This window comes from Cetorhinus maximus, chromosome 19 (assembly GCF_964194155.1).
Source record: "Cetorhinus maximus chromosome 19, sCetMax3.hap1.1, whole genome shotgun sequence".
NCBI classification, from domain to species: Eukaryota; Metazoa; Chordata; class Chondrichthyes; order Lamniformes; family Cetorhinidae; genus Cetorhinus; species Cetorhinus maximus.
The window spans coordinates 19,959,792-19,976,132 of NC_135897.1; the positions used below are offsets into that span (position 1 = coordinate 19,959,792).

Sequence of the window (16,341 nt, forward strand, 5' to 3'; positions counted from 1 at the left end):
CATTTTACCAAGCCAAGGCTTCATTAGGACGTAGTGCAATTTTGTAAAATGTGTCATGCATATCAGGCAGTAGGTAAACCTCAACATGTAATTAAACCAGCACCTTTAATACCCTTACCAGTTTTTGAAGACCCATTCAGTCAGTTATTAGTAGATTGGGTAGGACCATTACCCAAAATGAAAGCAGGGTATCGGTATATCCTTACAACCATGGATATGACAGCCCAATTTCCAGAAGCTATTCTTTTAAGGACAATTACAGCTAAGGCTGTAGTGGAAAAGTTAACTCAGTTTTTCACTCGTTATGGCCAACCAATTGAAATATAATCTGACCAAGGTTCTAACTTCATGTCTAAAATTTTCCTGGGCATAATCAACAGTTTGGGTATCAAACAACTAAAGTCTACCGCTTATCACCCACAGACACAGGGAGCTATTGAGAGATACAACCAGACTCTCAAAACCACGATTAAGACCTATTGCCATGAATACCCAAAGGATTGGGGCAAAGGATTAGATTTCTTATTATTTGCTACCAGAGATTCTCCCAATGAATCTACTGGATTTAATCCATTCGAATTGATCTATGGTCATGAAATAAGAGGCCCATTAAAAGTGATTTAGGAAAAGTTCCTAAAGCAGAAAGATGAATAATCCACGTTGGATTACTTGTCCATGTTTCTAGAAAGACTCCCAGGAGCATGTAAAGTAGCACAAGAGCACTTAAAAATTTCCCAAACCAAAATGAAAGAATGGGCAGATAAACATGCTACAACTAGAACGTTCCAAGCAGGAGATGAAGTATTGGTATTATTACCTTTGCAGGTTGAACCCCTGAAAGTGAAATTCAGTGGCCCCTATAAGATAGTTAGGAAAATTAGTAAAGTGACTTATCTGATAGATACTCCTGAGCATAGGAAGAAGAAATGGTTATGTCACATAAACAAGCTGAAGAAATACCGTTGCAGGGAAGATGATGGGAAAGAGCAAGTGTGCCAGGTGGTAGGTGTAGTGCAGGATGACAGGGACAATAAGGGTAAGGCAGAAGGAGAAGTAGACAGTGCCCAAAGCGAACCTCCTACAATTCGACAAGGCAATACGACAATACTAGGACAGTTAAGACACTGTGTTCTCATATTTAGAGGAAGGACCAAGGAAAAATCTAATAAGGTTACTTAGGAAGTTTGTGCCTAACTTCAGCACAATAGCTGTACCTCTCACCAATTTGTTAAGAAAACAGGCAAAAATGGTATGGTCAGCAGAATGCCAAGCTGCCTTTGAAAAACTGAAGGCAATCTTAATAAATGAATCAGTGTTGGCCGCCCCTGACTTTACCAAACCTTTTAAAATGGTAATTAATGCCAGTGACTTGGGGGCAGGTGCAGTCCTATTACAAGATGATAAATTAGGGATAGAGAAGCCAGTGGGGTGCTCTTCCAAGAAATTAAATCAATATCAGAGAAAGTACTCCACAGAAGAAAAAGAAACTCTAGCATTGTTGTTGTCTCTTCAACACTTTGAAGTTTATGTCCAACACAATAACAAAGAAACACTAATCTACGCTGATCATAATTCGCTGGTGTTCACTGAAAAGTTTAAAACTCGAAATGCGAAATTGTTTCGAAGGAGTCTATTGTTTCAATTGTTCAATGTAAAGATTATTCACATTGTCGGTAAAGATAATGTGATCGCAGATACATTGTCCTGGGTGTAAAATGCTAAAATAAGTTAAAGGGGTAAGAAATGCTGAAGATTGTATAAGAGGGAGAAAGGACACATGAAAGTAATTTTCATGTTTTGTTGTCCATGCGACACATAACTTGTGATGAAACACATATTTGAAATGGTGTTTCATCTCTTTTAAGGGTAGAGGTATGTAAGGAACATATCTTTTTATCTCTGTTGGACTGTTGTAAAGAACATAGTTTTTATTTTCTGTTGGACTGTGGATTGGGATTGCAATGGCTGCAGTTTGAGAAACGTGTCCACTGGAACAGGATGAGAGATATATACAATGTTGCAGTCCTGGAACAGAGTGTGCCATGAAAGACAGGGCAGTGCCCAGTAAGGAGTCCTGGACCAAGGGAGCTGCCTGAAAATAGCATTTTATTTGGCTCCTGACCAGGTGACCAGGGTTTTGTGTGAAAGCAATGGAGCAGAAAGCTCTTGACCTGCAAAGGGAAAACATCTAAAATCTCTTTTCCTCATATCTCTATAATCTGCTCTCTCTGAGGAAACCCCTGTAAAAGGGAAAAGGGGAAAACCACCATTAGAGACACTGAAAAGCAAGTTCTCAACCAGTGAACTAAATATTGAAAGTGCTGGAACACCACCTCATGTCATCAATAAGAACTGAAAGGACTTTGGAAGATATTGATCAAAATCAACCCATCGAATCCTGTTCTCCGGATTGGTGCTATTGAGCTGTTTTACCTCATCCTTAAAATCCATGTTTTGTTTATCTTGTGTGCGTGTGTGTAGGGATTTAAGAAGGGGGTAGAGTTTAAGTTATAGTGTTAGAAGTTAGCAGTTCATATTTCTTTCTTTTTCTACTGGTTAACGTCAGTTTGCTCAATAAACTGTTATTTACTGATTAAGTTTACAAACCTGGTGCTCGTATTCTGTTAACCTAAATTAAACAGGTAGAATTGAGACAATTTGGTGGTTTGGTCAAGCTTTTCACATTTGTTGGGACTTGGGGAACAGTGGGGCTTGGCATTGGGGCTTGACATTACAGCGCACTATCCCCAGTGAATCTTGACATCAGTCCCAAACAGCCAGGAGTCCAGATTCAGACCAATGCCAGCAAAGGTCCCAGTTAGTTTTATATCAGTGGGGCAATCTAACACCGTTCCAAGCTTCTTACAATCAAAAGACATGAACAAATTATGGTGTTCACAGGCATGTCATTCAACCATGAAAGATTTTGGAGTGGCTCCCAGACTTCACCCTTAGTAACACTAGAACAGGACACAGCACATACCATTGTAGTGCAGTGGCTTACTGTAGTGGATCGGGTCATGAAATGTAAAAGTCAATTCAATAAATCTGGTCATTTGGGCACTGGCCCCAGATAAAAAAAGTCATGAAAGCTGCCAGAAGTGATTTGCTGACCTGGAACCTGTCATTTGACCTTGTCTGGCTGACAGCTGACTCTAGATTATGCAGCCGGCTCTTGTACAGGCCAATTCAGAATACATTAAGTATTTGTTCAAGACGGGCAGGCTGCCAGGGCGAATTAAGATAACCAATAACTGCAGTCTTGCCAGTATTGCCCATAATAAGAGCACAAATTAACTAAAAAGGTCAATCAGTGTCACACGCACCCCTCAGTGCTGGCTACTACCAGTGGGATGACATTTATCCTGTTTAGAAGGCCATAAACTTTAACAGGCTAAACCATACCATGTATCCTTCTCATTCTCTGCATTCAACCGATTAGCCTCCTGCGCTTTCTCAGCCATCCACCGTGAGATTAGCTCCCGGTTTTCATCTGAGGTTTTCCGCAGCTTCTCCTCAAGAGCGGTGAAGGTGATCTGGAGGGCGTCATATTCGTCCTTCAGCGTCTGATTGGCTTGCTCCAGTTCCTGGAGCTTGTTCCGCAGCTCCTGGCACTCACTACTCAGCTGCTGTATTTGCTTCTCATATTCCATCATCCTTAAATGAAAAAACACAGGCTAGGCAGAGGTAAAGCTCACAGCATGATGATGCAAAAGCTTTAAGATGACAGGTAAGCAGGGATATGTTGGAGCCGGCAGGTCCCAGGACTGGCTGCTCTAGTGTTTCACTGGTTAATTCAGTGAGTGGCCAAATAACACAGACCAGTAAGTACTGTGGTCAATTCCCAGTCACTGCCAAATTATCTGATCTCAGGCACGACATCAGCTAAGGACTGGTCCCAACGTCCAAGACTGGGGAGGGTAATCAAATCTCAGTGTCTTGAGTTCCAGAGCACTACCCAGCAAGACCCACTGTAAAGTTAATGCATGGATGCTGTCATATGACAAGATCAGGATTAAATGTCTTGCTTGTGATACAAAAATGGCACACTGGCACTTATAATCCAATACAGGACAGGGAAATCTCAGAATCTGATAAAGGATAGGGGAATATCCCTGGATTCTTGCTGGTTGCCACTTACTTTGCTTCATTTGCATGGATCTCTTTGTCCTTTTGCTGCAGTTGGCTATTGAGTTCAATCACATTCTGGGCAAGCTGAAGGAGGAACAAAAACATAAGGTAAATAAAAACTCAGCACAGCCTTAAGTATAATGCAAACCTCTTGGTACCACACAAACACCAAGCTGTTTAACCAAAGGCCATTCAAACCAGTAAGACATTCCCTATACCAGTTATTAGTGTCATGATCAGTACAGACATGAGGATAATGCAAATTTTAAAACAATATTTTTAAAATGGACACAGCAGTTTTTAAGATGGCTGGCAACATATAACGTGATTTTTGGCAATATCAACTCCAGACAGACATGGAACGCAATCAAATACCTAATTAAAGTATGGACTTCAGAGCCACTTGTGAAATTCACAAGTCTCTTTGTTAAGGATGAACTATCAATCAATAGAACAAGGCTATCCCACATCAGCCAACTCGTCTTTCAATTTCACCCTGGGCTTTCGACTTCACCCTTGGCTAGAAAGGCATCGAAACTCACCATCTTTTCTGAAAGGCATTCAAAAGGGTAATTTAAATCAAATGGGATCATTCAATTTCAGAAACCATGGCTGTCTGAAAAGCTCTCAATGTGTGAAAAGCTAAAACACAATGTGAAATAAAAAACCACCAACTGCCTTTTACTGGAAGAAGGACTTTGAAGTCGTAATTGGTCACATGATTAAGGGAGCCATGTTCGTTACCTGTTCTTTTAGAAAATAACAGCAGAAGCTGCTCAAATCAGAAACATCATGAGAGATACCATTTGATAAATCATCAAAACAACTGCAAGACGCCACGCAGTGAAGGTGAAACAGCTACCCTTTGAAAGTGGGAGAAGGTTTCTCCCCCGACCTGATCCAACCTCAAGTTCACCTGAGACCCGACCTCCTGGCAATTCAACTAGAAGCAGCTTTGCAGCTTACTAAGAATTCTCTGCTTTACAAGACCTCCACTCTAGCTAAAGCACCAATTCACCTTAGAAAATGACAGACCTGACACAAAGGGGGTTCATCTGTATCCAATCTTTGCGTGTACGATAGTGCATGTGAGATGTCGCCTTTACTTCCAGGCAAATGTGTGTTAATAACTAATCCTCTGTTTTAAATTCACAAAGCTTGCTGCTGGAAATTATTTAAACTGGGACAAACCACTGTGAGAGTAAGAAGCCATTCTAACTTCACACATAAAATACTTTGATCGCAGACAACATGAAAACACATAAACCAGTGCCTTTAAGACACCCATATATGCATAATTTAGAGGAGCTACATCAGGGAGAACAGAGGCTAATGTAGTCCACGATAGGAGCTACATCAAAGTGGGACAGACCAGCAGCTTTTTGGTCCACACATACACACACACCTCACCACGCTTTTTGTGGAGTTCCGTGAGCTCTTCCTGGTGACGGATCCGCATTTGGGCAACTTCATGTGTCGTCTCATTCCGTGCCCCATCAGAGGCTGGGCTGGAGTACCAAGGAAGCAACAAGAGACACAAACTTTAATATGGGGCAAAAAAAAAAATTAGAAGCATAATTCTTGCTGTAGCACACTTTTTAATCCATTTAAACATCCCTAATTCCTATTGGGGCACAGGTTCCATGGGTGCTGTTTTCCCGTTTATTGATGACACTCCACCATTTACCAGCCAAAACAGTTAGTGCCAAAGGATCGTTGACCCAGGTGAGTTGGGTTGCAGGGTGCGGATAGGCATCTCACTATGACTGGATCTGGCCTCACCCAACATCCAGAGAGATGCATTTCAGTATAATTAACCAAGTAGCAGTAAGGAGCAGGAAACCTCTCGAATTTTTCCCTCAACTAAGGGCCGGGGAATGATAGCCACATGCAGTGCCCCCTATAGGCTGAAATTACTCAGCAAACTCCCACAAACAGCAACGTGGTTGCTGAATGAGGATAATTCTGTCTAAAGAAGGTCAAAGTGCTTTGACAGAGAATAACCAAATATTGGGTGTACCTGCAGTTACTCTTCATTCAGGTATAGGTCCCCTAGAAATCAGCAAACATTGTAAATTATTTCAGTGCAATTCTGATTTAATTTTAAATTGTAATAGTGAAGTGGGCATTATTCAATGAATGACTGAGCTACAGAGGATAGCAAAATTGAGAGTTTGATCCCTGGGCTGTACCACACTGGGGTCCGCCCCCACCTTTAGCAGCAGTGTCCCGTTAGGGTTTGCTCCACCCTCTATAGCAGTAGTGTCCCCCAAGGGTTCGCTTCCTCCCCTTCAGCAGCAGTGACCCCCTGGGGTTCACTTCCCCCCCCTTCAGCAGTAACGTTCCCCCTGGGGTTCGCTTCCCCACCCCACTTCAACAGCAGTGTCCTCCCCGACCCCTGGTGTTTGCTCCCTCCCTTCAACAGCAGTGTCTCCCCTTGTGTTTGCTCGCCCCCACTTCAGCAAGTGTCCCCCCTGGGTTTCCCCTCCCCTCTTCAGCAGTAGTGTCCCCACTGGGGTTTGCGTCCCCTTCAGCAGCAGTGTCCTCCCCAACCCCTGGGGTTCGCTCCCCCCCTTCAGCAGCAGCGTTAGGTTCCCCCCTTCAGCTGCAGTGTCCCCATTTCCCCCTTTTCATCAGCAGTGTCTCCACCTGGGGTTTGCTCCCCCTACTTCAGCAACAACTGCTCTCCCATCTCAGCTTCTCACCAGGTGAATGTCCTCAATACTGTCCAACAATGTAACTGCAGCTGCAGAAAACTGCATCAACTCAGCCAATTACCATCCACACAATGATCAACATTCACCAGGCACTGAAGTACACTTCACTATGGTTACAAACAATACATTGAATAGTGAGGTGCATTACTGTATGTGGGTAATTTTTAAGGCATCCCTAGGTTTTTGTTTGGGGAACGGAGAACAGGAAGGACACAGGCATGGAGGAATTTCAGTGGCATTGATCAGTAGCCTGCCCGTGTCGCTTCTAACTACATCATCATGGCCACTTCCAGTACAACATTGGTAATGACCCAGGATGGGTTCACCACTTTATAGGAAGGATGCTAAAGGCCTTAGAAAAGGTACACAGGAAATTATCATGAGTGAAATAATGTGGAGAGACTAGAGAATCTGTGATTATTTTCGTTTGAGCAGAGAAAATTAAGAGAAAACGTAATCATGGTGTCCAAGATGATGCAAAGCTTTGATAGTGTAAATAAAGAGAAATTGTTTCCACTGGCAGGAAGGGGCATAACAGACTTAAGGTAATTAGCCAAGACCAGAGAATTCATTTTTTAGGCAGCAAGTTGTAATGATCTGGAATAGTGTCTGAAAGGGTTCTGACACAATCTGTTGGGGAATATAAGGAGTCGGTCAGAGGGACTGTAAACAGAAAAAATGAACACTTACACATGCTACGTACCTAACGTCTTGTCTGTTGTGAAGGTCATACTTGTCCCCCTGAAACCTCTCGGCCAGGACAGTCTGTAGGTCCGACTTTTCCAGAAGCTTATTGTCTGCGAAGAGAGAATATTGAAAAAATGAAAAAAAAACACACACACACAGGGCAGGTCAGACAGTGATTGTGGAAAGAGAAAAAGAGTTAACGGTTCAGGTTGATGAGGAAAGGTCATCAAAAAAAGAAAGTTTTATTAACACATTTCTTTTTATGACTTCATTTGAATAAGATGACATTTCCTATTTCAGATACCCATTGTCAGTTTCAAGCAGTATCAGTGGCCCCACTGGTAAGTAGATTTATACATGCAGTTCATTCAGGAAGCTTACAGCCTGCAGGCAACAAACTTTCTAACGACTTAAGTGGAGGAATGGCTGAATGAATTGCTCAGCGGGCATTAATTACAGAAGGTATATCACACTGGGTGAGGGACTGCTGGCCGAGAGGACATCATTTTGATTTGATTTACATTTTAGCTCACCTCAATTTAAAATCAGTTTGGGAGAAAGGCAGCCCTTTAATGGAAGGCTCTTGTTTGTGTTTCTGTGGGAATGGGCTAGTCTGACCCAGAATTCAACAGAACTACTTAACCTGGGAGGGTAAAGCATCTCAAAAATTCGTACAGCAGGTGAAGCTCACCGTTTCACACTGCTACTGTGCAGTGGCAATCCAAATGGTGTTTTCCACTAACAGGATGCTGCTGTCAAGCCAAGATGATGTTCTGCCTATCACAAAAATGAATAATGTGGCATTTGAATTTCAGTGCTGGTGTAATGCCAGATATGTAGGCCATACGTCCCAATGACTGGTGGATCGTATCAAACATCGCGTTTCTTTAGCTGTTCACAATGGGCAAAGTACTGACCATACTTAACCAACCCAGGCTGGCAAAACTCAGAACATAACATCCAATGTAAGATGTGATTCCAGGGTTGTTCAAAAACCCTGTGCTATCATGAGTGTGCTAAGAACTACACTAACAACCAATTTAAGGTTATCAGTCGAGCTCATACTGTGGCTCACTTACGCTTGCTAGAAGCTCCTCTGTAGGCAAAAGGAATATTTCCAGGCATTGCACCATTTTTTGAATAAACAAAAACATGGGGGACAATAGTTTCCTGATGCATTTGTCATTGCAATATCCTGACAAATCAGAGCTGACCTGTCAACCAAGCAGCCCCTTTCTCATGAAATATAATTCGTTATTCTCTTTGAAATTTGGAATTGTTGCATCCTGATGAGCACAAAACGAAAATATTTGACAGCATGTCTCTTTTTTTCAGCTGTCATCTGGAATCATTTAGCTAAATATCTGCATATTGCAATGAAAACACTGCAGCATCTTTCTAGATAGGTGTGTTAAGATGGAGCAAATGGCCATCTTCAACTGTATCCATCTTGTGATCAGTATCAGCTGGATTCAAACATAGATCCCAGGGTTCACACACAGCAGCCTTTAGTGTAGCAAAATATCACAAGGTACGTCATCTCTAGAGGGTAAAACCAAGCCTGTGTGAGGTTGGGGAGATATTGGAGTAGGTGACTGGGGGCTGTCAATGAACTAGAGAGATTTTGAAGATGGTGAATGATATAGGACTCTCAAGTATTGTGGCAAGATAGCTGAAGGCCCTAACTCAGGCAGTAAGGAAGGCAAAGAGAAGGGAGTACACAGATGAAAGATGTGAAGTTGTTATTCAGACATGGCACGGATTCTGAAGTTAAGACAGTGAGGGACATGAGTAAGGACATCAATGACAAGTGAATGGGGAGCTGTGCAGTGGTGTTTGAAGCTCTGCTCAGGATCGAACAGTAATGAGGCTGAACATACATATAAACATACAAATTAGATGGTGTAGCCCATTCAGCCTGCTCTGCCAGTCAATAAGATCATGGCTGATCAATGTTGTGGCTTCAACTCCACATTCTGTGCACCCCCCACCCCACCAATAATCTTGACGCCTTTGTTAGTCAAGAATCTAACTACCCCACCTTAAAATTAACCAACGACCCTGCCTCCACTACTCTTTGGGGAAGAGAGTTCCAAAGATTCATGACCCTCTGAGAGAAAATATTGAGCAGTCAGCTTTAGCATCCAGGATGGTGGTGGGCTGGGGAGCCAAAGTGTGCAGTATCAAGTGGGGCCAAAGAGGATTCTTTCAGCCCATATTGGTGTCTGTCCACCACACTAGCAGTAATTCTAATTCCATGTCCCTTTTCTATTCCCATCTCCTAAGCTGTAAATACTACGCCCAAAGACTCTTCCTCAACACTATGCTTCGCTGTATTGAAACAGATTCACCATACAGCTTCCTAACCCAGTGGTTCTCAAAGTTTTGTTTGAAGGCCCATTTTCAAATGGGTTGGTAATCATAGACCGCTCCATCTAAATCATACTATTTCATATTTATATGTTGTTGCACTGTAAATAGTGATTTAATAATGCTTTTATGAAAACAGACACGTACTTTCATGTTACTCTCAGCACTCCTCCACCTGTACTCACTGCCTAAGTGAGACAGCCAGCACACACTGTGCTGTACGTGGTGATGGCATTCTGCTCTCACTTTCACATTATTTCGTGATACCCTGCAAATTCTCCACAGACTCCCATTTGAGAACCACTGCCCTACACTAACTCTCTCTACCCCTGGGTCTCTGAACTATGGGCCTCAGGCTTCCTTCTTCCCACTGTTCACAGATCTTTAAAACAAGTGCTTCACATCAACTAACAAACATCCTAAGTTACCTCATCTTCCCTCTCTTTCACTTTCGGTGTTTAGAATCATAGAATAGTTACAGCAGAGGAGGAGGGCATTCAGCCCATCATGCACATACCAGCTCTGAGGAGCAAATTAGCCTGTCCTGACCTTGAAGCCCTGCAATTTCTCTCTTTTCAGCTGCTTATCCGATTCCCTTTTTAAAGGCATACTTAAATCAGCTTTCTTCACACATAATGGCCTGATCTGTTTGCACCCCACTGAAATTGGCTCTCTTTCAATTAAATATTTTTAATCTATATTGCTCTTCCTCCTTTTCAAAGGCCAACCTAAATCTTACGATACTATAATCACTGATTACCCACCTCATTCCCCAGGGCCAGATCCAGTAATGTCTCCTTCCTTGTTGGGCTGGAAACATACTGATCTAGATAATTCTCTTGAATACACTACATCAGTAACTCTCCCCCCCCCCCCCCCTGAACTTTACACTATTACTATCCCAGTCTGTATTAGGATAATTGAAGTCTTCCATTATCACTATCCATGGGTTTTGCGCCTTTCCATAACTTCCCTGCAAGCTCTCCTCTATATCTTTTCCACCGGTTGGTGGCCTGTAGAATAGACAGTGCTTACAGCACCAGACACCGGGTCAAAGGCCCAGACCCACAGTACCAGACACCGAGGTGCCTGGGCCCTTCACCTGGCACCCAGTGACCAGGGTTCCGGTTGGCTGCGGCTGTCGACTCCCAGGAAATCCGTAAAGGCCGCACAGATCCACAGAGTGCGCGCTGCAGCCCTGTAACCCACAGGCCACCCTTATCCTGACACTCTGGGCCCAGGTCTCCTCACTCAAACCGCCCTCAGCCCGACACTCTGGGCCCAGGTCTCCCCCTCTCCCCTCAGGCCGGCCCCGCTTCACACTCACAAGCCTGGATGAGCTCCTCGAAGGCCTGGCGCTGCAGGCGGTCTCGGAGCCGCAGTTGCTCACTGATGTTCCTCCTCCAGCCCTCCGCCGCTGCTGCCATCTTCCCCCCCCCGCCACCGCCACCGCCACCTCCACCTCCTCAGGCGGAGACCTCTCTCTGTCCCGCCCCGGGGCCGCGATGGTGTTGCTCACTCCCACGGCCTCGAAATGCTGCACATGCGCAGAATTAAGCACAGGCTGTGTCAGTTATGAGCGCCGCCATATTTGATAAAGGCAGCAGACTGGCCAGTTTCAACCCAGTAACCTTTGTCCAGTATTACACACCGCTATTTATAACCCACATGAGCTTCTCTCTACTTTACTGACCTGTTTCTAGCCTATTTCCAAATCCCTTAAGTACATTTACCTTAAGCATCAAGCGAGATTCCCCTTAATTATGCCAATAGGATTAGGGGTCAGCCAGGGTGAGCAACTGCACGTGTTTTAAGGGATTGTCCCTTCTTCTATTTGTCCTGTGTCCTTTAAACCTTCTGCCCCTTGTTTGTAGGACAGCCTGTGGGAGACGAAATAAAAATTGGAAATACTCAGCAGCTCATGCAGCATATGTGGAGAGAAAGAGTTAACAGCCCGGACTTTCATCCTCGAAGCAAGTGAGGAGTCGGGGAAATTCCCAGCTTGGCCTGTCCGCCTCAGGAGAAACTGCCCTCAATTAAAGGCAGTATCTTCATTGATGGGGGTCGGCTGCCGGCAGGAGTCAAGCCAGTTGACTCGGGAGGAAGTGTGGAGACAGCCACTGGGGCTGCCAGGTGCCGAGGTGAGCTGTTTAAAAGGCCCGCCTTGGTTCCGTAGGACTTTGTCCCAGTGAAAAATAAACACAGTGGCTTTCCAGCCTCACCCCTCACAACCCCCATCTATGCCACCTTATGACCTCCATGGCCCCAATGTCAAGCTCTGCCCTTTCACCCACCCCCTCAGGTCCCTCATGCTGTCTATATCCTTCTACCCACCCACTATGGCCCCTCAAGACCCCTATGCCAAGTTATGGCACTTCCATGCCCATTGACCCACTGCATACTTTCTAGAACTAATGAACTCCATAGTGTATTGTGGAATATATATGAAAAGCTTTGAAAATAAGTCATCCCATTGATAACTTTCTCCTATTCTTGAAAATAAAAGTCTGGTCTGCTGGAATAAAAGTGTCAATCATCCAGGCCCTTTGAAGTTACAAAAACCACAAACCCTTGAAATGACTTGTGTCAACAAACGCTGTGAAATTGACTGCAGAGGTTAGAGAGCCCGAGCTCAGTGTCTCCTCTGGAGTGCAGGTCTTATCAAATTACATTAGCACTCTGGGCTCTCAATTGCAGTATTTTGCCTTTGTTTTACTGTGGGAGACTGAGTCACTTTGTTTTCACACTGAGCCATTGACCACTAGGAGAAGTTATGGTCACCAGCACACACCCCACCTACCCCCCACACTACCCCCACCCTCCTCCCAAAGATTGAAGTGCCCTTATTTCATAGGAGTTGGCCACCCTTAGTTGAGCTGTGGCTCAGTTGCAAGCACTCTGGTCTTAGTCACATGGTTCTGGGTTCAAGTCACATAGTTCTGGGTTCAAGTCCCAATCCAGGGCTTGAGGACAAAAAAAGGCTAACATTTCCAGTGCAGTTCTGTCTTTCGGATGAGACGTTAAACCAAAACACCATCAGCCTCCTTGGGTGGATGTAAAAGATGCCAGGGACCTATTTCATAAAAAACAGCGAAGATCTCCCTGGTGTCCTGGCCAATATTTATCCCTCAATCAACATGACAAAAACAGATCAGATTGCAGTTTGTGGGGTTTGCTGAGCACATATTGGATGATGCGTTTCCTGCATTACAACAGTGATTACACTTCAAAAAGTACTTCATTGGTTGTAAAGTGCTTTGATACGGTTGTCATGAAAAGCGCTTTATAAATGCAAGTCTTTCTTTTTAAGGTTAGCTACTTCAGCCACTGCATGGGCCACTGAGTTCCATGTTTCTCACCACTTTGTGTAAAGAACTTGCTCTCAATTCTTCATTTGATCTGTTAGTGGCTCTGTTATCTATGCCCTTTCATTCTGGAATTCTGGCCCAGATTTGGTTGAGAGGTAAATATTGACTTAGACATCAGTAAAACTCTCCCAATATTTTTTTTCCAATAATTTATATAGATTTTTCTATTCCCACCTATTTCCTTTATTTTTAAATGTATTTCCATCCATTGTTTTATCTCTACCTTTTAGCCTTTTTTGATTCCTTCACCCCACCCCACCCCCACTAGGGCTATCTGTACCTTGCTTGTCCTGCTTTCTACCCTTAATTAGCACATTCCTTAGATAATATCACCACTTTCAATGCCTCTTTGTCCTTTTGTCTGTGACATCTTTTGGTTATCTCCACCTATCACTAGCCCTCTATCCAGCTCTACTTGTTTCCCCCCACCCCTAAACCAGCTTATATTTCACCTCTCTTCTATTTTTACTTAGTTCTGTTGAAGGGTCATTCGGACTCGAAACGTTAACTGTGTCCCTCTCCGCAGATGCTGCCAGACCTGCTGAGTCTTTCCAGGTATTTTTGTTTTAGTAAAACTCTCCCGTTTGTCTTCAAATAATGTTACAAGGACTTTTGCATTCACTTGAACAGTGCAGCACTCACTCCTCAGTGTTGCACTGAAATGTCAGCAGAGATAATGAATGTGTCAAGTCTCTGGAGTGGGGCTTGAACCCATAACTTCCTGACTAAGGTGAGACTGCAGCCACTGAGCCAAAGAACAACAGCACGTAACAACAGTGCTTCCTTTTGTTATCAAATGCATGAGGTGACTTAGTTCCATACCACAGTGGAGATGTATCAGGTAACTGTATTCAGGTAACCAGGAATGCATCAACTATAAAGACGTAACCATTACCTACAAATAAAATAAACTGGCAAAATATACATTTTCAGTATAGAATGTTCTCTCTTTTTATCCCCTTCCTATCCATGATTTAATGATAAATTCACAATAATCTGTCTTGTTTCTGTGAGCAAAGATAGTTTTTAAAAAAATTCATTCACAGGATGTGGGCTTCGCTGGCTGGGCCAGCATTTATTGCTCATCCTTAGTTGCCCTTGAGGTGGCGAGTTCTTGAACCGCCGCAGTCCCTGTGGTGTAGGTACAACAGACACCTCCCTCAGCTCATGTACTCTCTACCCACTCATACTATCTTGAGGGAAATTTCTGTATAAATACTTCCCAATTGAAAAGGTCGATTCAGTAACTCTTAACTTTACATTATTGGGCCCTGTGCAATTCCCGCCCTTGGCCTGACATTGAGTCAACCGCTTGTGTTCCATACATCGGATTATATCTATCCATACTTACTATTCTAACCCCTAATCCTGTTGCTGATCAGACATTTATCCAGCTTTTCAATACCTGTGAATCAACCATTAATGGCATATCACACAAATCCATTGTTCAATCGAGACATTCAAGGGTACATTAGATGGTTATTTGAATAGAAACAATATGCAAGAGTACAGGGAAAAAGCAGGGCAATGGCACTAGGTCATAATGCTCATTTGGAGAGCCGGTGCAGACAAGATGGGCCGAATAGCCTCCTTCTGTGCCGTTAAGATTCTGTAATTCTATGGTCTTATGAGCAAATGTTCCCTCATACAAGCCTCCTTCATTTAGTCCTATTGGCAAAACATTCTATTCCTTCCTCCCTCATGTGTCAATGTGCACTCCAGTTAATGTCAGTGTGTGTTTCTTTTTTCAAAAAAGGGTCTCATTTCCAGGCAGAGGCTTATACTGGGGTAGAGACGCACAGCTATCTGGATATCCTGCTGGTGCTTCATCCAAGTGGTCATTCGTAATGTGAATACAGACAGTGAATAATGGCTGTCTGTTTAAATACAATCACATTCCAGTCGGTTGTTACAGGTCTGAATTATTTTCTGGTTGTAAAAGATTTATAGTTGGACTGAGCTGCCAGACTAAAATAGTTCCGCGATAGCCGTTCGCCAGGTCTGGAGCTCTCTTACCATTTTCATGTTACTGATAAAACAGGACTGTTATTATATTATCCAGGATTATATTTATCTGGGTTTTGGCTGAGGATTCAAAAAACCTGTTTTGGTTTCCAAGAACGATTTAAACTATTGGGTTAAGGTTAACACTCTGCTGTTGTTTATCTGTTTACTTTTGCCTATCTAAATCCGCCCCTTGTAATAAACTCAAATTGTAGATTAGTCTGAACTATAAGGTGTTTTTATGAACATACAAAATAGGAGCAGAAGTAGACCATTCGGCCCTTTGAGCCTGCTCTGCTATTCAATAAGATCATGGCTGATCTGTTTGTGTTTTGAATTCCACATTGTCCATACATCTATCCCCAATAACCTTTCGTTCCCTTGTCTAACAAGAATCTATCTACTTTCGCCTTAAAAATATTCAATGACCCCACCTCCACTGTCTTCTGAGGCAGGGTTCCAAAGTCGCACGCCCCTCAGAAAAAAAAATTATCCTCATCTCTGTCCTAAAAGGGTGATGCCTAATTTTAAAACTGTACCCTCTAGTTCTGGGCTCACCCACACGAAGAAACATCCTTTCTACATTCACCTTGTCACGGCCGTTCAGAATCTTACATACTTCAATCAAGTTACCCCTCACTCTTTTAAGCTTCAGTGAAAACAAGCCCAGTCTGTCCAACCTTTCCACATAAGACAACCCGCTCATTCCAGGTATCAATCTCTGAACCGCCTCCAACTATTTGCATCCTTCCTTAAATAAGGAGAGCAAAATGGCACACAGCATTTGTCTATACATCCTACCAATACGTAACTCACTAAAACAGCTGTTAATCTTTCAGCACACCAACTCATTCACTCAATACACTAAACGTATAAGTTTCAGTTTGTTGGAGTGTTGGCCAGCTATGATGGAAGCTAATTATTATTGAGTGTGAATATAAGTATTGGAGGAAGCTCAAATTGTAACCACTGGTGGGGACCAGCTGCACAGTTGTCTCTCAAATCCAGTGCAAAAGAACCCTGTCAGGCATCATTAATAGTGACAAGTCTGTCAACCAGGTCCC

At 43.4% G+C, this 16,341-nt stretch overlaps 1 protein-coding gene and 1 long non-coding RNA gene across 7 annotated transcripts in view; one reads left to right on the top strand and one right to left on the bottom strand.

Annotated features, from left to right (window-relative positions):
- atg16l1 (ATG16 autophagy related 16-like 1 (S. cerevisiae)) overlaps positions 1 to 16,341 on the bottom strand; it is a 43,911-nt gene that overhangs the window by 26,315 nt on the left and 1,255 nt on the right. For 2 of the 6 annotated variants that reach the window (XM_078563557.1, XM_078563555.1), the window contains exons 1-5: positions 11,233 to 11,413; positions 7,552 to 7,645; positions 5,537 to 5,639; positions 4,142 to 4,215; positions 3,406 to 3,657 (exon numbers count right to left, since the gene is read on the bottom strand). In XM_078563557.1, coding sequence (XP_078419683.1) covers positions 3,406 to 3,657; positions 4,142 to 4,215; positions 5,537 to 5,639; positions 7,552 to 7,645; positions 11,233 to 11,332 — 623 coding nt within the window. In that variant the 5' untranslated portion in view covers positions 11,333 to 11,413. Of the gene's footprint in view, positions 1 to 3,405; positions 3,658 to 4,141; positions 4,216 to 5,536; positions 5,640 to 7,538; positions 7,646 to 11,232; positions 11,414 to 16,341 lie in introns of those variants that run through there. The other 4 variants (XM_078563558.1, XM_078563560.1, XM_078563559.1 and 1 more) reach the window with 4 other exon arrangements.
- LOC144693679 (uncharacterized) overlaps positions 11,543 to 16,341 on the top strand; it is a 50,221-nt gene continuing 45,422 nt past the window's right edge. The window contains exon 1 of the long non-coding RNA XR_013579584.1: positions 11,543 to 11,696. This is a non-coding gene — a long non-coding RNA (uncharacterized LOC144693679). The remainder of the gene's footprint in view (positions 11,697 to 16,341) is intronic.